The sequence below is a fragment of the Malus domestica genome, chromosome 12, assembly GCF_042453785.1.
Source record: "Malus domestica chromosome 12, GDT2T_hap1".
NCBI classification, from domain to species: Eukaryota; Viridiplantae; Streptophyta; class Magnoliopsida; order Rosales; family Rosaceae; genus Malus; species Malus domestica.
In genome coordinates this window covers 19,198,229-19,221,495 of record NC_091672.1, presented here as the reverse complement: position 1 = coordinate 19,221,495, position 23,267 = coordinate 19,198,229, and the positions used below count along the sequence as shown (strand labels likewise).

Sequence of the window (23,267 nt, the reverse complement as noted above, 5' to 3'; positions counted from 1 at the left end):
GAAAAAAAATAAAAACAAAAAACCGAAACCGAACCGAAACGGAAAAAACCGAACCGAAAAAAAATTGAACCGAACCGAACCGAACCAAAATTTCGGTTTGGTTTCGATTTTGGCAAAAAACCGAACCGATTTAAATCGAACCCACCCCTAGTTGTGAGTGTATTGATAAAGTGACATAACTGAGGTTCAAGAAAAAAAGAAAGTAAAAACTTGTTTGTATAAAATTACTTTAATGTTCATGTTGTTTAAAAATAGAGAAAATAATATTTAATAAACAACTGATTGACTCATATTATTGTTAATTTATTATGAGATAATAATTATTAAAAAAATATGGTACAAAAAAATTAATTATTAAAAAACATTAAAAAGACAAAAATACCCCTATTACATACATTTGATGCATTATTTTGAGTTGCTTTTGAAATGTTTTTGTTTAAGGAGTATTTTTGTTTAATTATTTTTCTGTCAAACTTGTGAGATCAAAAAAATACTATTCATTGGCCCTTGGGTTTATATAAAAAACATTAAAGATTCTACTTATTTTGTTATTTTTGGTTCAGCTCGCGCCTCTGAGCCGCGCCCTGAGCCACACCTGCCTGACGTCAGCTCTGCCGACAGCCCCTGAGAAAATTTTCCAGATTCTCGATACTCCACGTCATATATGTACCAGCTAATAAAAATAAAACTCGTGGCTACAATTATTCAATGCAATAATTCCATGTTGTAATAATTCAGTGGACCAGGTACTCAAGCATGTGGGGCCGATGAAGCATGTGAGTTCACATAGTAGGCTAAGACTCGCCCACAGTTATTCAATTCAATATTTCCATGTTGTAAACAACCTTCAAGACTCGGGGGCCATACACCGCGCCTTCAGTCTTCTTGTTGGTTTTTCTCAACTGAGATTATTCAGTCTTCTTTGAGTTCAACAGTTTGTTAGGAAATATGGCAGAACTTGTTACTTTTGCTGCCGAGGGAATACTGACTAGGGTGGCTTCACTAGCCAAGCAAGAATTCAGTCTCCTCTGGGCATTCAAAGGAGAAGTAGCAGAGCTGAAGCGATCATTGTCCCAGATTCAAGCTATGCTGCAAGATGCGGCCCAACATTCGCAGAAACGGGGCAAATCGGTGCAAATGTGGGTGAAGGATCTTGAAGATGTAGCTCAAGATGCTGATGAAGTGCTGGAGGAATACAGATACGAAGTTCTTCGGCGTCAGGTGGAACTTGGAAACCGAATGGAGAAAAAGGTGCTCAACTTCTTTTCACACCACAATCCCATTGCGTTTCGACACAATATGGGACGCAAAATCAAGAAAATCAATGCATCTTTGGCGAATCTGAGGAAGGAGGCAACTGGTTTGGGGCTAGTTGACACGAAAACAGTGGATGCAACGTCTCATGATGGTATAAGAGTACCTGACAACAGGGTAACCGACTCTGTCTTTCATCGAGATGAGAAGTACATTGTTGGAAGGGAGGAGGCTGTGTCGGAGATAGCTACAACCCTGATAAATTCCCGCAACAATAAGGAGAATTCTATTTCGGTTATGGCGATTTTGGGAATGGGAGGCCTGGGCAAGACAACTTTGGCTAAATCAGTTTATCATCATCCCGAGATAGGACGGTTCGATACAAAAATATGGATATGTATATCTACTCCTTTCAATGTCACGGAGATTTTAAGCGGGATCTTAGAAAAGATAAAACCGGAAAAGGCTGGGATTAAAGGTATCATATGTGAAAATCTCCAAGAAGATTTGAAAGGAAAGCGATATCTTCTCGTTCTCGACGATGTCTGGAATGAGGATTCTCATAAATGGAATGATTTGATGAGTTGTGGAAACACTTTCCAGGCGTGATTTGGAAAAATTATCGGACGACGAATGTTGGCGCATATTAAAGGATAGGGCATTTCGGAATGGGAGTGCTTCCGTGACCGAAGATCAAGAGCGAATGGGAAGGGAAATCGCCAAAAAATGTGCAGGTGTACCATTGGTGGCAAAGGTATTTATGTTTATTCGTTTTTTGAAGTTGTTGCATGTTTTCTATTCTTATTCTTATTTGTTCATAAAATGAATGAAGTGAAAGCATAATATATATGAGCACTATCGAAACCAATAAAATCAACCATGCTACACTAGTAAAAAAATCTAGTCAGGAATAAACCCTAATTGATACCAGTTCGTACCTACAGAATTGAGTTCCAACTTTGGTCTTCTCTTCTCTGAGATCCTTACGATTTTGTTCTTAATAGGACGAACATATGAATAAACCTTTGTTTTTTTTTTGGGCATTTTACTCCATGTCCAAAAAATTCAGCTGGTTTCAGATTAAGTCCATTTTCATTTTTTTTTATTATGCCCGTTTTGTTTCTTAGAGTAAAAAAATAAAAATATATTTAAATTCCTTAAATTTGAAGTTTCGAATGCCTTAATCCACCCACTTTCAAATAAAAAAAACATTAACTCATATGATAACAAATATGATAAGTGTATGAAGATGAAAAAATAACTCTGAAAGAGATTAGTGAAGGAGGAGGTAAATAAAAAGATGGAATAGAGGAAGAAGAAGATGATGCAAAATAGGCTAGTAGTACGGAATTTATTTGGGATGATGCAAAATAGACTAGGATCTGTGTGCTCTTGTTCTTGGTTGTTATGAGACCCCATTTGGGATTCAAATTCGGGGTATGGAGGATCTGGATGGTCGAAGAATACGAATTTGAAAAAAACTCATGAGGAAAAATTGAGAAGGCAGAGGGATAGGGAATTACCAGAACATTGGGGAGGATAGAGGTTGGAGTAGAGTGAGAAAATATAATAGATTTTATAAAAATTGACATTTATGAAACTAGGAGGCAAATATTACTTATATATCAGAAATTCCCTATCAAGTTACCGTTTCTTTTTTTTTTTTTACCCGAGAAGACGGGCCAAAGACGTGGTTGTATGGGCCGTAACCTCTTCTCCTATACATATATCCCAAACATAGCTTCGTATCCTAAACCTCATTTGATGATATTTCTATTTATTTTATCAGAATATGCTTAAAATACTTATTGCATATCGTTAATTTTTACCCCATGAATTCTCAATTGATAGACATTCAAACTCGTGTTCCAATAGGTGTTGGGAAATATGATGTGTCGTAAACTGAGTGATGGATGGCAGTCAATTCAAGACAGTGCAATATGGGATTTGCCAGAAGGAGAAGAAAGAATATTTTTAGTTTTGAAGTTGAGTTTTGATGAATTGAGATCACCATCTTTGAAACAATGTTTTGCATATTGTTCAATGTTCGTCCAAGATGATATTATTTATAAGGAGGAATTAATCCAACTTTGGATGGCTCAAGGATTGCTCCAACCTTCTCACAACGAAAGTATGGAGGATGTAGGGAATGAAAATTTTAATATTCTACTGGAGAACTCCTTTTTTCAAGATGTTGAAATGAAGGGAAATACTGTTTACTATTGCAAGATGCACGATCTTATGCACAATCTTGCAGAACATGTGTCAAAATCACAGAGCAAGAACTTCCCTGAGATTCGACAGGAGGCAAAGCTCTCTACATCGGCACTGCATGTAATTCCAAACGGAGGTTTGAATGGTGAAATTCTCGGTGACATCTTATCAACATTTGAAGGTTTGCGCGTCTTAAAATTACGCGGTGCTGAAATTAGTGAGTTGTCAATTTCAATTGGTAAGTTGAAATACTTGAGGTATCTTGATGTTTCCTACACAAGGATCACAAAGCTCCCCAAATCTATCGGCTAGCTTTATAATCTACAGACGTTGAAGATCAAGCCTTACATACCGAGTATATTACGAGTCCCACTTAAAAGTTTTCCAAGCGAAGTGCAAAATTTAATCAACTTGAGACATTTTGAGTTCGGTCGTGAATGTGAGGGATATCCAATTGGGATTGGACGTTTGACTAATCTCCAATCTTTATCTTATTTCGAGGTGGGTAAGGAGAGAGGTCGTGGAATAGAGGAGTTGGCTGGCTTAAAGCAATTGAAAGGCCGATTATCCATATTTAATCTAGGGCTTGTGAGAGATGGAGAGGAAGCAAAGAAAGCAAAACTAGCAGAGAAGACAAATCTGCGTGAATTAGTCTTTGCATGGGGATATGAGCAAAGGTCAAGAATTAATGATGAGGATGTACTAGAAGGCCTTCGACCAGCACACCCTAAACTGGAATCGCTAGAGATTCAATGCTTTATGGGTAAGAAATTTGCATCCTGGATGATGGGGAGTCTCATTCCTTCATTAAAAAGATTACATATCGATTCACCTAAGAATCTAATTGAATGGGTGGAAGCAGCAGAAAACATTGTGCTCTTTCCATGCCTCGAGGAGCTGTCTCTGACCAACTGCGATCAATTGAGAAGTGCTCCCAGTCATTTTCCATCTCTGAAAAAGTTAAAGATAGTTTCCATGGGTAATGGCATGCCAATAGCAAATATAAGCAGCAACCTGACCACTCTTACTTCTCTCACAATAAGAAGTATAAGGGGACTTGATTGTCTGCCAGAAGGGATGTTAAAAAACAACAAGAATCTTGCATATTTGTGTATAGCAGATTGTCCGGATTTAACTTGTATTACTACGGATGATGTATTTGGTTGTTGTGCTTCTCTTCGGTCAGTGCATATTTCCGGGTGTGATAATCTTAGGTGCCTGCCTGATGGGCTACAAACTCTTGTCTCTCTTAACGAGTTGAGTATACAGATTTGCAATAGTCTAGAGCTCATTCCAGACATGCACGGTCTCACTTCTCTTCGGTCAGTGAGTATTTCCGCGTGTCATAATCTTAGGTGCCTGCCTGATGGGCTACAAACTCTTGTCTCTCTTAACAAGTTGAGTATAAAGAGTTGCAATAGTCTAGAGCGCATTCCAGACATGCACGGTCTCACTTCTCTTCGTGAGTTGACCATAGAATATTGCTCCAAGCTAACGTCCATTCAATTTGAACAGGGCCTCCCATCTCTTTGTGATTTAATTATTGACAATTGTCGTGAATTATCAAGCCTGCCGAGTGGGTTAGAATATTGTACCTCTCTTCAGAATTTGAGAATATCTGGTTATGAACAGGGCCTCCCACCATCCCTCCACTCTCTGGAGATATCTGGTTGCAAGAGTCTAGAGTCCATTCCATTTGAACAGGGCCTCCCATCTCTCTGTAGATTAGTTATTCACAGTTGTCCTCAACTATCAAGCCTGCCGAGTGGGTTAGAATATTGTACTTCTCTTCAGCGTTTGACAATATCTTATTGTGAAATGCTATCATCCATTGGGATTCACAGCCTCCCACCATCCCTCCACTCTCTGGACATATCTGGTTGCAAGAGTCTAGAGTCCATTCCATTTGAACAGGGCCTCCCATCTCTGTGTAAATTAGATATTCGCAGATGTCCTCAACTATCAAGCCTGCCGAGTGGGTTAGAATATTGTACTTCTCTTCAGGATTTGACAATATCTGATTGTGAAATGCTATCATCCATTGGGATTCACGGCCTCCCACCATCCCTCCACTCTCTGGGCATAAATGGTTGCAACAGTCTAGAATCTATTCCTAGTTTAGAAAACCTCACACACCTCCGTAAGTTGGAGATAGTTGATTGTCATGGGTTAAAAAACCTGCCCGGTGGATTAAAAACCCTCACCAGCTTGAAGGAATTGGAAATTGGTGGGTTTTGGAAGGAGCTCGATTCATTCCCTCCTTTTGAGGTTATTCCACAACTTGAATCATTAATGTTGCGTGGTTGGCCTACGCTTCAGTCTCTGCCTGAAAATGTTCAACACTTGACTTCTCTAACTCATTTGGAAATAAGGCACTTCGACGGAATGGAGTCTCTTCCGGAGTGGTTGGGGAACCTTGCATCTCTTCAGTCCCTACGGATATGGAGATGCAAGAATCTGAAGTATCTACCTACAGCTGAAGCTATGAAATGCCTCACCAAATTAAAAAAAGTATACATTGCTGATTGTCCCGTTCTAAAAGAGAGATGCAACAAGAAGAGCGGCCCGGAATGGCACAAGATTTCTCATATTCCAACTATTGGTATGTTTTTCCTTTTCCGGTTCTTAAATCAATTACGCACAATGTATTCTATTTTCTTCTCTTACTTTTTCATTAAAGTGAATCACTTGTTATGTGGTATGTGTGTTTCTGTTTCATTTTCCTGAAACTACAATTTAATGTACATGGTAAATTTCAATCCCCAGTACAAAATTGTGATAAGATATATTTACATCATAATATGCATCTAGTTAACTACCTATTCCAATCATGTTCTCACATCTCTTTTGATTATTCTCAGCCGGCACTCCATGATCACGTCGAATCCTTATGAAAATGAATCCAGAACGAAATCGCGCTAAAGCTAGGGCGTCACCCGTAAGTGGCGCGCTGTGTGGCCCGAGCACAGTGATAAGTGAGCAAGGGTCGCTGTATCTCCATCGGCACCCGGATGCAGTGTTAAATGAGCAAGGGGGCTATAGAAACTTCTTTTCGAACGACTCCACTCAAAGTTGTTTGGGAGCATATGCTCCTATCAACTTTACACGGGACACACAAAAGAAGTACTTTGATCCTATTAGACGGGGAAGGGTGAAGAAGCTAGGACAGAAGGGTAGAGTTCAAGAGAGCAAAATGCGTTTAGGAACGTGGAATATAGGAACCTTGACGGGAAAATCTATGGAAGTAGTAGAAGTTATGGTGAGGAGAAGGATAAATATTATGTGCCTACAAGAAACTAAGTGGGTTGGGCGTAAGGCAAAGGATCTAGAAAACTCAGGGTTTAAACTATGGTATTCGGGCACAAATAGAACGAGAAACGGTGTTGGCATCATTGTGGACAAGACCTTGACACAAGATGTTGTAGATGTCAAGAGGGTAGGAGATAGAATCATGGCAATCAAGATTGTAATAGGACAAGAACTTATCAATGTGATTAGTGCGTACGCACCTCAAGTAGGGTTGGATACGAGTTCGAATGAGAAATTTTGGGAAGACCTTGGAGACTTGGTGCAAGGAATTGCTCAGACGGAGAAGTTATTTATAGGAGGAGATTTAAATGGACACGTGGGCAGGGAGACAGGCAACTATGGAGGTTTTCATGGTGGCCATGGTTTTGGGGAGAGAAACGAGGATGGGGAAGTTATCTTGGATTTTGCAATGGCATATGATCTCTTCTTAGCCAACACCTTCTTTAAGAAGCGGGAAGAACATGTGATCACCTACAAGAGTGGGTCGTCAAAAACACAAATAGATTTTCTTCTAATGAGGAAAAGGGATCGTATAACTTGTAAGGATTGCAAAGTTATACCAGGAGAGAGCGTGGCTAATCAACATCGTTTGTTGGTGATGGATGTACATATCAAAAGAGTGAGAAAAAAGAACAAGACTTGGAAGTGCCCAAGGACTAGATGGTGGAATCTAAAAGAAGAAAAACAAGCCATTTTCAAAGAGAAAATAACCACCCAGTGTGTGTGGGATAGAGAGGGGGAAGCTAACCAAATGTGGGATTCCATGGCTAGTTGTATCCGAAAAGTAGCAAAAGAGGTATTAGGAGAGTCCAAGGGCTTTGCCCCACACCAAAAGGAATCGTGGTGGTGAAATGAGGAGGTACAAACAAAGGTGAAGGCTAAGAAGGAATGTTGTAAAGCCTTATACAAGGATAGGACCGATGAAAATGGTGAAAGGTATAGAAAAGCGAAGCAAGAGGCGAAGAAAGCTGTGAGAGAAGCTAAGTTAGCGGCTTATGACGATATGTATAAACGACTAGATACCAAAGAAGGAGAGTTGGATATCTATAAACTAGCTAGAGCAAGGGAAAAGAAGACAAAGGACCTAAACCAAGTGAGGTGCATCAAGGATGAGGATGGAAAGGTTCTTGCTACAGAGAACGCGGTTAAAGACAGATGGAAAGGTTATTTTCATAATCTTTTCAATGAAGGACATGAAAGGAGTGCTTCTTTAGGGGAGTTGAGTAACTCAGAAGAGTGTAGAAACTACTCTTTTTATCGTAGAATCCGGAAGGAAGAAGTGGTTGTAGCTTTGAAGAAGATGAAGCATAGAAAAGCAGTAGGCCCAGACGATATACCAATCGAAGTGTGGAAAGTTTTGGGAGAGACGGGTATAACATGGCTCACTGACCTTTTCAATAGGATTTTGAAAACGAAGAAGATGCCAAATGAGTGGCGAACGAGCACTTTGGTGCCTATCTACAAGAATAAGGGCGATGTACAAAATTGCATGAACTATAGGGGTATTAAGCTAATGAGTCATACAATGAAGCTCTGGGAGAGAGTCATTGAGCATAGATTGAGGCAAGAGACACGGGTTTCGGACAACCAATTCGGGTTCATGTCAGGGCGCTCAACCATGGAGGCAATCTATCTCTTACGAAGATTGATGGAAAGATATAAAGATGGGAAAAAGGATTTACACATGGTCTTTATAGATTTGGAAAAAGCGTATGATAGGGTCCCAAGAGACATTCTTTGGAGGATTTTAGAGAAGAAAGGAGTACGAGTAACATATATCCAAGCTATACAGGATATGTATGAAGGAGCAAAGACTGCCGTAAGAACTCATGAAGGACAAACCGAAAGCTTTCCCATAACTGTAGGATTACATCAAGGCTCATCCTTAAGTCCTTACCTTTTTGCGTTGGTAATGGATGAGTTAACAGGACATATTCAAGATGATATTCCTTGGTGTATGCTTTTCGCAGACGATATAGTGTTGATAGATGAAACTCAAGAAGGGGTAAATGCAAAGCTTAACCTTTGGAGAGAAGTGTTGGAATCTAAAGGTCTTCGCCTAAGCCGATCAAAGACAGAATATATGGAGTGCAAGTTCAGTGCAAATGGAGGCCAAAACGAGTTAGGGGTGAGGATCAGAGATCAAGAAATACCAAAGAGCGACCGTTTTCGTTACCTAGGATCTATCTTGCAAAAGAACGGAGAATTAGATGGAGATCTCAACCATAGAATACAAGCTGGATGGATGAAGTGGAAGAGTGCATCCGGCGTGTTGTGTGACCGTCGTATGCCACTGAAGCTCAAGGGAAAATTTTATAGGACGGCAATAAGGCCGGCGATGTTGTATGGCACAGAATGTTGGGCGGTGAAGCATCAACACGTACACAAAATGGGTGTAGCGGAGATGAGGATGCTTCGTTGGATGTGTGGGCACACGAGAAATGATAAGATTAGGAATGAGGATATCCGGGGTAAAGTAGGAGTAGCCGAAATTGAAGGAAAGATGAGAGAAAATCGGTTACGGTGGTTTGGACATGTGCAAAGAAGGCCTACTGACGCTCCGATTAGAAGATGCGACTATGGGACAGAGGTTCAGGGCCGAAGGGGTAGAGGAAGACCCAGGAAAACTTTGAGAGAGACCCTAAGAAAAGACTTAGAGTACTTGGATCTAACGGAGGACATGACACATGACAGAACACAATGGCGTTCTAAGATTCATATAGCCGATCCCACTCAGTGACTTGGATTTTCCAAGTCTCCAACCGAGAAGTTGTCCTCGCTCGAGAAATTAAGGGAACACTACCTCAACCTACATGCTCTACTCACAAAGCTCCAACATACAAGCTTCAACAAAAGAAAATTCAAAGAACTTAGCGAAGAAGGCTTTGGTGATTTAACACAATACGTTGAAATGAAGGAAAGCTTATTTATTGATATCCCCGATAAATTACAAATATGTACATATACTTGAGTCAAAATAAACAAACAAGAGGGAGCCTTCACAAAGGTTGCTTAGGAGAAGTCTCAGCAGTCGGTAGAGCCCCAGAAAGAGAAGGCACCGGAGGGGGATCATTCGGAGCCTCAGTACTGGACAGAACCCTAGAAGGAGGAGGCATCAGAGGTTGATCATTTGGAGCTTCATTACGCGGTACAGCCCCAGAAGACGAAGGCAATAAATGCCTTTGGAACAAACCCACAAATCTCTGATGATCAAGTAAAACCTGACCATCAGATTCCTTCATCTGGTCAAGCTTCCTCTTTATGTTTGTAGCATAGTCATGTGCGAGTCGGTGCAACTGTTTATTCTCATGCTTGAGCCCTCTAATCTCCTGTTTGAGATTCATCACTTCAGCCGCCAATGATTCAACTTGGCGGGTTCGAGCAAATAGGCGTTGGGCCATATTAGACACAGAACCTGCACACTGAACACTAAGAGCCAGAGAATCCTTAACAGCCAACTCATCAGACCGTTTGGAAAGTAGTCTGTTATCTTTGGGAGTGAGAAGGTTCCTGGCCACTACCGCAGCGGTCATATCATTCTTCATCACGGAATCCCCAACGGTAAGAGGACCAGTAGGGGAGACGAAGGATGGGCGCCATATGTTGTCTGGAGAAGGCGGGGCTGCCTCTTCAACAAGGTTCAAGTCAAAACGACGGTCGGAGGGGCCAGACATTTTCAAAGGTGTAGAAGAGAGAAGAGGTCGGACAAATCAAGATCTTAGAAGTGCAAGAATGGAGCTTCTACTGGTGGATATTCAAGTGTGCTTTGGAACTTAATGTCAGCCTCTATAAAAATCTGCACTCGACGAAGCTTCAGAAATCGAAGAGGCGTTTGCTTTCTCAAAAGCTGGGCTGCTCAGAGACCACGAGGGTCGATCTCAGAAATCGAAGAGGCGTTTGCTTTCTCAAAAGCTGGGCTGCTCAAAGACCACGAAGGCCGATCTCAGAAATCGAAGAGGTTTGCTTTCTCAAAAGCTGGGCTGCTCAGAGACCACGAGGGCCGATCTCAGAAATCGAAGAGGTTTGCTTTCTCAAAAGCTGGGCTGCTCAGAGACCACGAGGGCCGATCTCAGAAATCGAAGAGGTTTGCTTTCTCAAAAGCTGGGCTGCTCAGAGACCACGAGGGTTGATATCAGAAATCGAAGAGGCACCTACTTTTCCAGCCTTGTCAGCACCTGTCACACGCACACTCAGCTTTGCGGAAATTATGGGCATTCTGTCGAAGATTTCTGGCGAAGTAGAAAGCACATGAATCGTACTGTTCAATTACCCACTTCCCACACGCAACAGTAGCTCATGGGTACCACATATAACTTTGCCAAAGTTCTCTGACAAAGTTGAGACTACTTTTCCAGCCTTGTCAGCACCTGTCACACGCACACTCAGCTTTGCGGAAATTATGGGCATTCTGTCGAAGATTTCTGGCGAAGTAGAAAGCACATGAATCGTACTGTTCAATCACCCACTTCCCACACGCAACAGTAGCTCATGGGTACCACATATAACTTTGCCAAAGTTCTCTGACAAAGTCGAGACACGTGAAGCTTGCAACTCTCACTACATCGCTCTGACCAAGAAGGGTAAAAGAATAGCAAAGAAACAACACTAACAAAGTTTAGACACATAAATTTTGACGGCCTAGCTACCATATTATTACCCACAAGGGTAAAGGAACAGTACCACTGCTGGATAATTGGAAAGTCCCGGTGTGTCAACCTCTGTGCTTCATGGCAAGGTAGACTAGCAAACATGCCCAACCTTTACTCACATTCGAGAAAACACTCCCAATAAGATTGCTTGCCCCAAAATCGAAGAGGCATCGCCCTCCGAATCTCGAGAGCTAGACTCCCAACATGATTACTTTCTCAAAAATCGAAGAGAGGGTAAAGGAACAGTACCACTGCTGGATAATTTGAAAGTCCCTGTGTGTCATCCTCTGTGCTTCGTGGCAAGGTAGACTAGCAAACATGCCCAACCTTTACTCACATTCGAGAAAACACCCCCAACAAGATTGCGTGCTCCAAAATCGAAAAGGCACCGCCCTCCGAATCTCGAGAGCCAGACTCCTAACATGATTACTTTCTCAAAAATCGAAGAGAGGGTAAAGGAACAGTACCACTGCTGGATAATTGGAAAGTCCCTGTGTGTCAACCTCTGTGCTTCGTGGCAAGGTAGACTAGCAAACATGCCCAACCTTTACTCATATTCGAGAAAACACTCCCAACTCCCAACATGATTACTTTTTCAAAAATCGAAGACACCGCTCTCCGAATCTCGAGAGCCAGACCCCAGCATGATTGCTTTCTCAAAAATCGAAGAGGCATCGTTCTCCGAATCTCGAGAGCCAGATCTCCGACAGGATTGCTTGTTCGAAAACCGAAGAGGCACCACTTTCCCAACTTCAAGAGCCGGATCTCCTTGGATAAAGCTTGTCTGTAATCTTCACACGCAACATCAGCCTTCCAGATACCACAGACCACTTTTTCAAAGTGCTCTGACAGAGTTAAAACTTGTGAAGCTGGCAGCTTCCACTACCGTGCTATGACCAAGCAGGGTAAAGGAATAGCATTATTACTTGATGTTAGGGAGACTCCTATATATGTCGACCTCCATCCCCAACGGACAGGCAGACCTGCAAAAATGCTCAACCCTTCCTCTTATCTGAGAGGGCACTCCCAACGAAGCCTTTCGAAATATTCAGCTTTCTTTCCCCCCGATAATACCTCTGTAAACAAGCTATACTAGAGCAAGAATATCTCATATCATCAGGGTTAAAAGCAAGAGTATCCCATATCATGCTTTTTCCCTTTCTTTTCCTTTGGCCTTGGAATCAAGCTTCCAGCCAGGAACTGACTGCCTGGAACCCCTTACCCTGGCATTGCTCTCGAGTACTCATCTTCAACATCTTATGCTTCCAAGGAAGATACCGCATCTGCCTGAGGATAGGGCAAGTGAGAAGGATACAAGGAAGCATGTGGAGACAAGCGTAACAGCACACGTGCCGATACATCCACTACTCTGTCAAAAGCAAAAGTATCCCATATCAGCAGGGTCGAACGTACTCTAGATTTGATGGACTTGTTTTGACCCTCAAATTCTTCAGTCGGCCTTATACTTTGGAGGAAACCAGAAAACCCTCCAGCCCAGTTCAAGAATAAGCCTGTGGAAAGTTACTTCTTCAAAAGCAAAAGTATCCCATATCATCTCTTCTCATTTTTCTTCTCTTTATCCTTCATGCTACCTGCAAGATAGGGAGAATGTGAACAATCAGCCGGAGCTCTGATTGCTTACCTTGTCTGTTACCTCTTTCAGCAGATCCCCTAGCTCGGCGACTTGGGGGACTCCTACTACATGGTTTGTATCGCGCTTGACCAAGCCTGAAACTACAAGTAAGCTTCAAGTGACATTGATACATTACCTTGTGCATCTCCACCAGTTACAGATACCACCCCTGGATGGAGGAAGAGTACTTCCAGAGAAGATTCCACATCTACCTATGAGACAGATAAGGAAAGTCAAGCCGATACCACACTCCGGGACTTAGAAGTTTCGTGGTTACGAGATCATTCTCCCACAATATTTCCTAATGTCATTTGTACTAAATCATTCACTTGTACTCCCTAAAGGAGAGCTTGAACCTATGTACTTGTGTAAACCCTTCACAATTAATGAGAACTCCTCTATTCCGTGGACGTAGCCAATCTGGGTGAATCACGTACATCTTGTGTTTGCTTTCCTATCTCTATCCATTTATATACTTATCCACACTAATGACCGGAGCAATCTAGCGAAGATCACAAAAAGTGACCGTTTTCGTTACCTAGGATCTATCTTGCAAGAGAACGGAGAATTAGATGGAGATCTCAACCATAGAATACAAGCTGGATGGATGAAGTGTAAGAGTGTATCCGGCGTGTTGTGTGATCGTCGTAGGCCACTGAAGCTCAAGGGAAAATTTTATAGGACGGCAATAAGGCCAACGATGTTGTATGGCACAGAATGTTGGGCGGTGAAGCATCAACACGTACACAAAATGGGTGTAGCGGAGATGAGGATGCTTCGTGGGATGTATGGGCACACGAGAAAGGATAAGATTGGGAATGAGGATATCCAAGGTAAAGTAGGAGTAGCCAAAATTGAAGGAAATATGAGAGAAAATCGGTTCCGGTGGTTTGGACATGTGCAAAGAAGGCCTACTGACGTTCCGGTTCGAAAATGTGACTACGGGACAGAAGTTCAGGGCCGAAGGGGTAGAGGAAGACCTAGGAAAACTTTGGAAGAGACCCTAAGAAAAGACTTGATTACTTGGATCTAACGGAGGACATGACACAAAACCGAGCGCAATGGCGTTCTAGGATTCATATAGCCGACCCCACTTAGTGGGAAAAGGCTTTGTTGTTGTTGTTGTTGTTGTTGTGGTTAGTTATTGAAATAAAGATATGATATAATTTTTAGTTCTAAAAAAAAAAAGAAAAAAAAATTCGTGTTTAAGTTTTGAAGTGTTCTTCATATTCCGACATGCGTATTTGTAACATTTTTCAAGGTACCGTTTGTTATAGTCAATTAGTAGAAACTATGAGCAAGTGCTTACATATTATGTTTAAATCTATAGTTTACTAAGTAATGTGAACCCAATTCAGTAATCTTATAAAGTATCTCTACATGAGTTAGATTGTTAAATTATTCAACTCAAGTTAGTCACTTTTTTTCTTCCTAAACCTTCTAAGAAAAGAAGTGATCTTTCTTAACATTTTTTGTGAACTCTGGCATTCAACAAAGTTGTTATTTTTTATATGTCCCTTCAGAGTTGGGAGGGCGATTGGTGAGTAACGGCAATTCCCAATTGTCTGAAGTTGCATCGGACCAGATTCATGGTAAGCTTCTCTCTTTTGATTAGATTTATCCAGATGCATATTACTTAATTCTAAAGTTGGGATTGAAACTGAAGTATTGATATTGCTTATGAAATTGGGATACGAATTTGCATTAATTACGGTTGTGCCATCGTGTGTGTGGGCTGTGCTTCACCCAAAACAGGCGGGTTCGGCTGCTGCATTTGGGCCTGGGAGCAGCTCTCACGTGTGTTGGGCTGGGTTTTGCATTAATTCCTCTCATCTCTCTCCATCTCATATCTGCAAAACAGGCGGGTTGGGCTGCTGCACTCTAGCATATTTTTTTTCAACGGATTAATGCAATCACAAATTATTTTGTTGATTTTTTACTTACATTGTGGTTTGTGGATGATGGGTTTAGGTGCTCCGAAAATGCCCGCCCTTATTTTTTTTACACCAAGTGGAGATGGCAACCAGGCAATGCAACTGGCCCAGGTACTTCAATCTTTTCAGTTTTTGGTAATTTTCGATTACTGTTTGGTTGCTGAGAAAGAGAGGGAAAATAAGAGAAATCATCAAAGTTGATATATACCATTTGTTTTTAGTCACATTGATTTTTATTGTGAGAAATTATATGATTATATGTGGAATTGAATAGTATTATCTGAAGCTCTCTCACTCAGATGTATCAATGGTACGAAATTGCTGAGCAGATGAACTACAAACCTCAAATTCCCTCTGTCTGTATATTTGCGGTTGCTTTTCCGTATAAATCTTCAAACCCAGGAACATCTCCGACGCCTGGACCTCGCTGGTAAAGTGGATTCTCCCTTCTTTGTTGTTTGTCCCACTTAACTCATTATTTTCTTCCTTTTTTTTTTGTTTGTGATTGTAAATTAATTTGGTGGGTTATGACCAAATTTGAAATTATTAAATTTTCCTGCTTTTGTTTTTGCAGAGCAGTACCGGCCAAAAGCTTGAGGGTTCAGTTCGAGAGCCATGGCTCCAGCTGGGAAGGTTTCTGAGTTTTGCAGAGAAGGCAGTGACTGATAATCCCTCTCTCCTACACCAGTTTCATGAACACAAGTACAACACCTTTTCTTCTATTCTTCAATTCTCTAAACTATTTTTATTTTTGGAACTGAATTTTGATTAATGTGTTATTGAATTTATGGCTCTTTAAGCCAAATTCTGATTATATATGAGTATGAATTTGGTAGAGTTCTATTAATCAGTAATAAATCAAACCCATTGTGTTAAATTGTAAATTGTTTATTTCCTTGATTTGTAAACTTGATGAACAGTGATACAACCCCTTTTCTTCAAGACTTTAGTTCTCGGAGTTATTGTTTTTATTGGGACTTAATGAGAATATGACTATGTTCAACCGCAGCGTTCAATTGTATAATTGAAATCAGATAGAAGCTAAACCAAATTAAAAACAACAGATATTTGTAATTGTCCCGTTCTAAAAGAGAGATGCAACGAGGAGAGCGGCCCGGAATGGCACAAGATTTCTCATATTCCAAATATTGGTATGTTTTTCCCTTTTTTCCAGTTCTGAAATCAATTACGCACAATTTATTCTATTTTCCTCTCTTACTATTTATTAAACTGAATTACTTGTTAATTTTTAGTTCAAAAAGAAAAAAAGAAAAAGACAATTCATCTCTGAGTTTGAAGTGTTCTTTATATTCATACATCCGTATTTGTAACGTTTTTTAAAGTACCATTTGTTGTAGTCAATTAGTTTAAATTATGAGCAAGTTCTGACATATTATGTTTAAATCTGTAGTTTACTAAGAATGGTGGTGATGGGGTAGCTGATTATTACATTATTCAACTCAAATCAGTCATTCTTCTAAAGGTACTCTTTTATTCTTTCTAAACATTTTAAGAACAGAACTGAGCTTTTTATTCTTATCACTTTTTCTGAACTCTGACCAAAGTTGTTATTTTGTATTAGTTCCTGCAGACTGGTGATGGCTGGGAGTCGGGACTTTGCATTGAAGCAGACGGGTAAGCTTCTCTCTTTTGATTGGATTCAATCAGCTTTTCAATGGGTATCTATTACTTTTACTGTTTTACATAGGCTTCTGGTTTATCTTCCTACCAAACATAAATCTTATCAACTTTTTGGAAAATTTGAAAATTTTGATGCCTGAATATATTTTCCAGAAAGTTGTTAAAATTTATCAACTACAGTAATTTTGGGTTGATTTCACTTTGATTACTACGTTGCCATTCATTTAGAAATATACCTCCTAGCCCACGCGTCCATCATCATCGCTGCAGTTCGACTTCTTCTCCGCTTTTTCTGTGCTTTTCGATTCTCTTTCTTGCCATTCTCAGTTTCTGCTATTCTCTGCCTCCGCCGTCACCTTCATTGCCATGTTCTCCAAGTACCCAATTTTCCAATTTACCAATTTCAAGAACTAGGGTTTAACCCAAGATTTTAATTTGGGTTCTTTTTTTGTGTCTTTAATTTGGGAATGTTGCTCTGTTTAATTTGTTCTTTCCAGGATGAAAATATTTAACAAAATGAATTCGGACTACAAAGTTAATTGAAGCTCTGGAAAATTTTGTGGTAAAAAAGGATGACAGATTATTGAAATCATTTATTGGTGGACGATTTTTACTCCAGTTTAGGGTAAGAGTATGTTAATTTTTCTAATTACTGTTTTTTTTTTTCTTTATATCCAAAAATAACCTTTGATTTTCTTTGATTGTGCGTTTATTTAATCTGTACCATTATAATTGTTCCCAGTAATCCCAATTTATCATAATGCTCTTTCCTTTCCTTCTCAGTGTAAACATATACCAAAACAACAAGGCTATGGTGAGGGGAATAATTGTTTAGGGTTTATGCTTTGTTTTCAAACACGTAAAGGATCAGAGGTAATGGTTTTTTTTTGCTGATTTGAGTTTACTTGTGAATCCAAAAGTTAATAATTCCTTGTGATTATTTTTTTTTTTTTTTTTGGCGTTTCTCCCAATCGCCCCTAAAGTGGGTAGTTTACATTTTTATCATGCAGATATATGACAAAGGATTGTATATTTGATTGGAAGTGCACATTCATTCATTTGCTTGACATTTTATGGTATTACGGTGTCAAGATTGCAAATGCGATATCACAAAAAGGGAGCACAGGCAGTGGCGAAGCTAGGATTTGCCGAGGGGAGGGGTGAAATTCAAAAGAGTGTAATGTTCAATCGAAGCGGTTGCTTTCACATTGAAGAGTGCAAAGTTTTAAATCAATATTCATAACAGAAAATAGTCTCTTTACCAATGCGGTTGTAAGCGGTAATATCAAAGCCATGTAACAAGCTTAAATTGGTTAGGATTAGATTCTTAAAGACGTTAGGCGCTAGTTAGGCAGCGGACTGGAGCCTAGCAGCTAGGCGCCTAGGCAAGATTTAGGCAGAAGTCTAGATGGATTTAAATGAATTTCTTTTATCGTAAAATAAGCATTGAACAATATTTACATTATTTTAAAAAAATTAATACAATATTTATAATAATGTGAAAGTTTATAATAAATAAGCTAGGAGTCTTAAAAAGAGGGGAAAAAAATACATACAAGAATAATAAATAAATAAAAGAGAGAAATGGGTTAACAAACCACAAAAAAAGATGGGTCAGAAGAGAAAAAAAAATAGTGGGGAAAATATAATACTTGAGTAGTCACTGGGAAGTACTCAATTTAGGACAAGGATTGTCTGCCCTCCACTTCCGGTGCCCTTCCCGTGCCCTCCTATTTTGTGTGGTCACAGTTAAGCCACGTTAACATTTTATATTTTTTTTATAGATATAATAAGACAAAAATGAATTGTAATATAAAATATTGACGTGGTTTAACCGTGACTACACAAATAGAATGGCACGAGGAGGGTACCAGAAGTTGAGGGCAGACAATCTTTATCCCTCAATTTACTGACCAAATGATATGGGCCAATAAAGTCAGCACAGCTGTCCCTTTAATTCTTTGTTACACTTTCGCTATGTTAAGAACCAAACATATCGACCAGCCTTTATCCTGTTTTCCAAACATATGCTATCATGCTATCCAAACAGGTCTTCTCCCTCACTGAAATACTACTAGCCTTCATCCCATTATCCCAAGCCATTATCCTCTCCCACCAGGGCCACCACCACCAAGAAGGACGACGATGTTGGTGACTGGTCTCTGTGCGAGGAAGTAGAAAATGGACAGCTGTGAAGTTCGTGAACAGAAAGCCCAGAAAAACAGAGGGCGCCGTGAAGTTCGTGAACCATTATTTTCCGGCGAGGCGCGCGAGGGGAGTGGCGAAGACCTGGGGTTCAGTGGTGTTTCCCGGCGAGGGGACCTGGGGTTCATTGGTTTTTTTTTTTTTTTTTGTTTTGAGAAGTGGTCTTTCTTATTGGTTGATGTCAGGTGAAGTGATCTCTATTTGGTTGACAAAATAAGGATTTAATACCTCCGCAGGGTAGGGGTCGGATAATTTGCATGCTAACGTTAAGATTGCTCAGAGCATTAGAGGTTAATGGTTATGAATATGAAATTGTTGTTTTCTGACTAACACTGCATATTAATGTTGGTAGTTTTAGTTTTTGCTCCACCAAATTGTATGATAAGATAATTCGAAGTTACGAACTTTTTTATTAGGCTTTGTATATTTCCTCAAATTGTAGCTGCAACTGGCTTACATAAATTATTTCTGGTTCTCCCTAATCCAGCAATAACAAATTTTCAGGCACCCAGATTGTAGTCTCTGTAACATGTCACATATATTAATAGGATGCTTAGGTAATTGTAGGAGAAGTTATGCATGCTTTCTTCCCAGAACCTGTAGTGATCCTGATATGAGTCTAACTCTACCTTGATCATAGCTCAACATGGAAACTTTATGGAATATCTTCTTTATAAGTGTTTATAGGCTCTAGCCGCCTCCTTTTGAGCAGATGTGTCTAAGTTTTGAAGTGTTCTTCATATTCAGACATGCGTATTTGTAACGTTTTTCAAGGTACCGTTTGTTATAGTCAATTTTTAGAAACTATGAGCAAGTGCTGACATATTATGTTTAAATCTATAGTTTACTAAGTAATGTGAACCCAATTCAGTAATCTTATAAACTATCTCTACATGAGTTGATTGTTAAATTATTCAACTCAAGTTAGTCACTTTTTTTCTTCCTAAACCTTCTAAGAAAAGAACTGATCTTTCTTAACATTTTTTGTGAACTCTGGCATTCAACAAAGTTGTTATTTTTTATTTGTCCCTTCAGAGTTCGGAGGGCATATTGGGTTGGGGCTAATGGTGAGTAACGGCAATTCCCAATTGTTTGAAGTTGCATCGGACCAGATTCATGGTAAGCTTCTCTCTTTTGATTAGATTTATCCAGATGCATATTACTTAAGTCTAAAGTTGGGATTGAAACTGAAGTATTGATATTGCTTATGAAATTGGGATACGAATTTGCATTAATTACGGTTGTGCCATCGTGTGTGTGGGCTGTGCTTCACCCAAAACAGGCTGGTTTGGCTGCTGCATTTGGGCCTGGGATCAGCTCTCACGTTTGTTGGGCTGGGTTTTGCATTAATTCTTCTCATCTCTCTCCGTCTCATATCTGCAAAACAGGCGGGTTGGGCTGCTGCACTCTAGCATATTTTTTTCAACGGATTAATGCAATCTCAAATTATTTTGTTGATTTTTAACTTACATTGTGGTTTGTGGATGAAGGGTTTAGGTGCCCCGAAAATGCCCGCCCTTAATTTTTTTTCACCAAGTGGAGATGGCAACCCAGGCAATGCAACTGGCCCAGGTACTTCAATTTTTTCAGTTTTTGGTAATTTTCGATTGCTGTTTGGTTGCTGAGAAAGAGAGGGAAAATAAGAGAAATCATCAAAGTTGATATATACCATTTGTTTTGGGGCCCCCTTGTTTTTAGTCGCATTGATTTTTATTCTGAGAAATTATATGATTGTAGTTTATAATTACATGTGGAATGGAATAGTATTATCTGAAGCTCTCTCAATACTCAGGTGTATCAATGGTACGAAATTGCTGAGGAGATGAACTACAAACCTTCAAACCCAGGAACATCTCCGACGCCTGGACCTCGCTGGTAAAGTGGATTCTCCCTTCTTTGTTGTTTGTCCCACTTAACTCATTATTTTCTTCCTTTGTTTTTTTGTTTGTGATTGTAAATTAATTTGGTGGGTTATGACCAAATTTGAAATTATTAAATTTTCCTGCTTTTGTTTTTGCAGAGCAGTACCGGCCAAAGGCTTGAGGGTTAAGTTCGAGAGCCATGGCTCCAGCTGGGAAGGTTTCTGAGTTTTGCAGAGAAGGCAGTGACTGATAATCTCTCTCTCCTACACCAGTTTCATGAACACAAGTACAACACCTTTTCTTCTATTCTTCAATTCTCTAAACTATTTTTATTTTTGGAACTGAATTTCGATTAATGTGTTATTGAATTTATGACTCTTTAAGGCCAAATTCTGATTATATATGAGTATGAATTTGGTAGAGTTCTATTAATCAGTAATAAATAAAACCCATTGTGTTAAATTGTAAATTGTTTATTTCCTTGATTTGTAAACTTGATGGACAGTGATACAACCCCTTTTCTTCAAAACTTTAGTTCTCAGAGTTATTGTTTTTATTGGGATTTAATGATAATATGATTATATTCAACCACAGCGGTCAATTGTATAATTGAAATCAGATAGAAGCTAAACCTTTTCTTATCTCCCGAGTGGTTGGGGAACTTTGCATCTCTTCAGTCCCTATGTATAGACAGATGCATGAATCTGAACTATTTTCCTACAGCTGAAGCTATGAAATGCCTCACCAAATTAAAAACAATAGACATTTGTAATTGTTCCGTTCTAAAAGAGAGATGCAACGAGGAGAGCGGCCCGGAATGGCACAAGATTTCTCATATTCCAAATATTGGTATGTTTTTTCCCTTTTTCCCATTCTTAAATGAATTACGCACAATTTATTCTATTTTCCTCTCTTACTTTTTATTAAACTGAATTACTTGTTAATTTGTAGTTCAAAAAGAAAAAAAAGAAGACAATTCATCTCTAAGTTTGAAGTGTTCTTCATATTCATACATGCGTATTTGTAACTTTTTTAAAGTACCATTTGTTGTAGTCAATTAGTTTAAATTATGCGCAAGTTCTGACATATTATGTTTAAATCTGTAATTTACTTAGAATGGTGGTGATGGGGTAGCTGATTATTACATTATTCAACTCAAATCAGTCATTCTTCTAAAGGTACTCTTTTATTCTTTCTAAACATTTTAAAAACAGAACTGAGCTTTTTATTCCTATCACTTTTTCTGAACTCTGACCAAAGTTGTTATTTTGTATAAGTTCCTGGAGACTGGTGATGGCTGGGAGTCGGTACATTGCATTGAAGCAGATTGCGGGTAAGCTTCTCTCTTTTGATTGGATTCAATCGGCTTTTCAATGCGTATCTATTACTTTTACTGTTTCACATAGGCTTCTGGTTTATCTTCCTACCAAACATAAATCTTATCAACTTTTTGGAAAATTTGAAAATTTTGATGCCTGAATATATTTTCCAGAAAGTTGTTAAAATTTATCAACTACAGTAATTTTGGGTTGATTTCACTTTGATTACGACTATGCCATTCATTTAGAAATATACCTCCTAGCCCATGCGTCCATCATCATCGCTGCAGTTCGACTTCTTCTCCGCTTTTTCTGTGCTTTTCGATTCTCTTTTTTGCCGTTCTTAGTTTCTGCCATTCTCCGCCTCCGCCGTCACCTTCATTGCCATGTTCTCCAGGTACCCAATTTCAAGAACTAGGGTTTTAACCCAAGATTTTAATTTGGGTTCTTTTTTTGTGTCTTTAATTTGGGAATGTTGCTCTGTTTAATTTTTTCTTTCCAGGATGAAAATATTTAACAAAATGAATTCAGACTACAAAGTTAATTGAAGCTCTGGAAAATTTTGTGGTCGAAAAGGATGATAGACTATTGAAATCATTTATCGGTGGACGATTTTTACTCCAGTTTAGGGTAAAGAGTATGTTAATTTTTCTAATTCCTGTTAATTTTTTATTTTTTATTTTTTCTATCCAAAAATAACCTTTGATTTTCTTTGATTGTGCGTTTATTTAATCTGTACTATTATAATCGTTCCCAGTATATTGGGATTAAATTGGGACTAAATTTATCATGATGCTCTTTCCTTTCCTTCTCAGTGTAAACATATACCAAAACAACAAGGCTATGGTGAGGGGAATAATTGTTTAGGGTTTATGCTTTGTTTTCAAACACGAAAAATATCAGAGGTATTGGTTTTGTTTGTTGATTTAAGTTTACTTGTGAATCCAAAAGTTAATAATTCCTTGTGATTTTTCTTTCTTTTTTGCTTTTTCGTTTCTCCCAATCGCCCCTACAGTGGGTAGTTTACATTTTTATCATGCAGATATATGACAAAGGATTGGATGTTTGATTGGAAGTGCACATTCATTCATTTGCTCGACGTTTTATGATATTACGGTGTCAAAATTGCAATGCGATATCACAAAAAGAGAGCACAGGTATTGGTTTTTTTTTTTTTTTAACAAGTGGTATTTCTTATTGGTTGATGTCAGGTGAAGTGATCTCTATTTGGTTGACAAATTAATCAT

General features: G+C 39.2%; 2 protein-coding genes and 1 long non-coding RNA gene across 3 annotated transcripts; all 3 read left to right on the top strand.

The window, feature by feature from the left end:
* Positions 1-806: 806 nt before the first annotated feature.
* Positions 807-4,676, top strand: LOC114820244 (putative disease resistance protein RGA1). The gene is made up of 2 exons (XM_070809570.1): positions 807-2,008; positions 3,130-4,676. The coding sequence occupies exon 1, from the start codon at positions 949-951 to the stop codon at positions 1,861-1,863; it is 915 nt and encodes a 304-aa protein (XP_070665671.1). The 5' UTR covers positions 807-948; the 3' UTR covers positions 1,864-2,008; positions 3,130-4,676.
* On the top strand, positions 4,334-17,807 carry LOC139189996 (disease resistance protein TAO1-like). Its single transcript, XM_070809569.1, has 9 exons — positions 4,334-4,790; positions 4,936-6,070; positions 14,583-14,651; positions 14,815-14,924; positions 15,031-15,104; positions 15,293-15,423; positions 15,568-15,695; positions 17,418-17,507; positions 17,618-17,807. Exons 2-4 carry the CDS (start codon positions 5,287-5,289, stop codon positions 14,880-14,882), a joined length of 921 nt encoding a protein of 306 aa, XP_070665670.1. The 5' UTR covers positions 4,334-4,790; positions 4,936-5,286; the 3' UTR covers positions 14,883-14,924; positions 15,031-15,104; positions 15,293-15,423; positions 15,568-15,695; positions 17,418-17,507; positions 17,618-17,807.
* Positions 17,808-19,817: 2,010 nt separating this feature from the next.
* On the top strand, positions 19,818-22,418 carry LOC139189997 (uncharacterized). The gene is made up of 9 exons (XR_011573930.1): positions 19,818-19,958; positions 20,122-20,231; positions 20,330-20,411; positions 20,632-20,714; positions 20,860-20,987; positions 21,425-21,550; positions 21,817-21,879; positions 21,979-22,034; positions 22,284-22,418. It is a non-coding gene; the product is annotated as an uncharacterized lncRNA (long non-coding RNA).
* The last annotated feature ends 849 nt before the right edge of the window (positions 22,419-23,267 follow it).

Bases quoted from the DNA above. Each gene is read 5' to 3' on its own strand.
- LOC114820244 (XM_070809570.1), top strand. From the start codon at position 949: ATGGCAGAACTTGTTACTTTTGCTGCCGAGGGAATACTGACTAGGGTG.
- LOC139189996 (XM_070809569.1), top strand. From the start codon at position 5,287: ATGCTATCATCCATTGGGATTCACAGCCTCCCACCATCCCTCCACTCT. The intron at 6,071-14,582 runs GTATGTTTTTCC...ATGTCCCTTCAG, and splicing joins TTCTCATATTCCAACTATTG to AGTTGGGAGGGCGATTGGTG. The intron at 14,652-14,814 runs GTAAGCTTCTCT...CACCCAAAACAG, and splicing joins TGCATCGGACCAGATTCATG to GCGGGTTCGGCTGCTGCATT.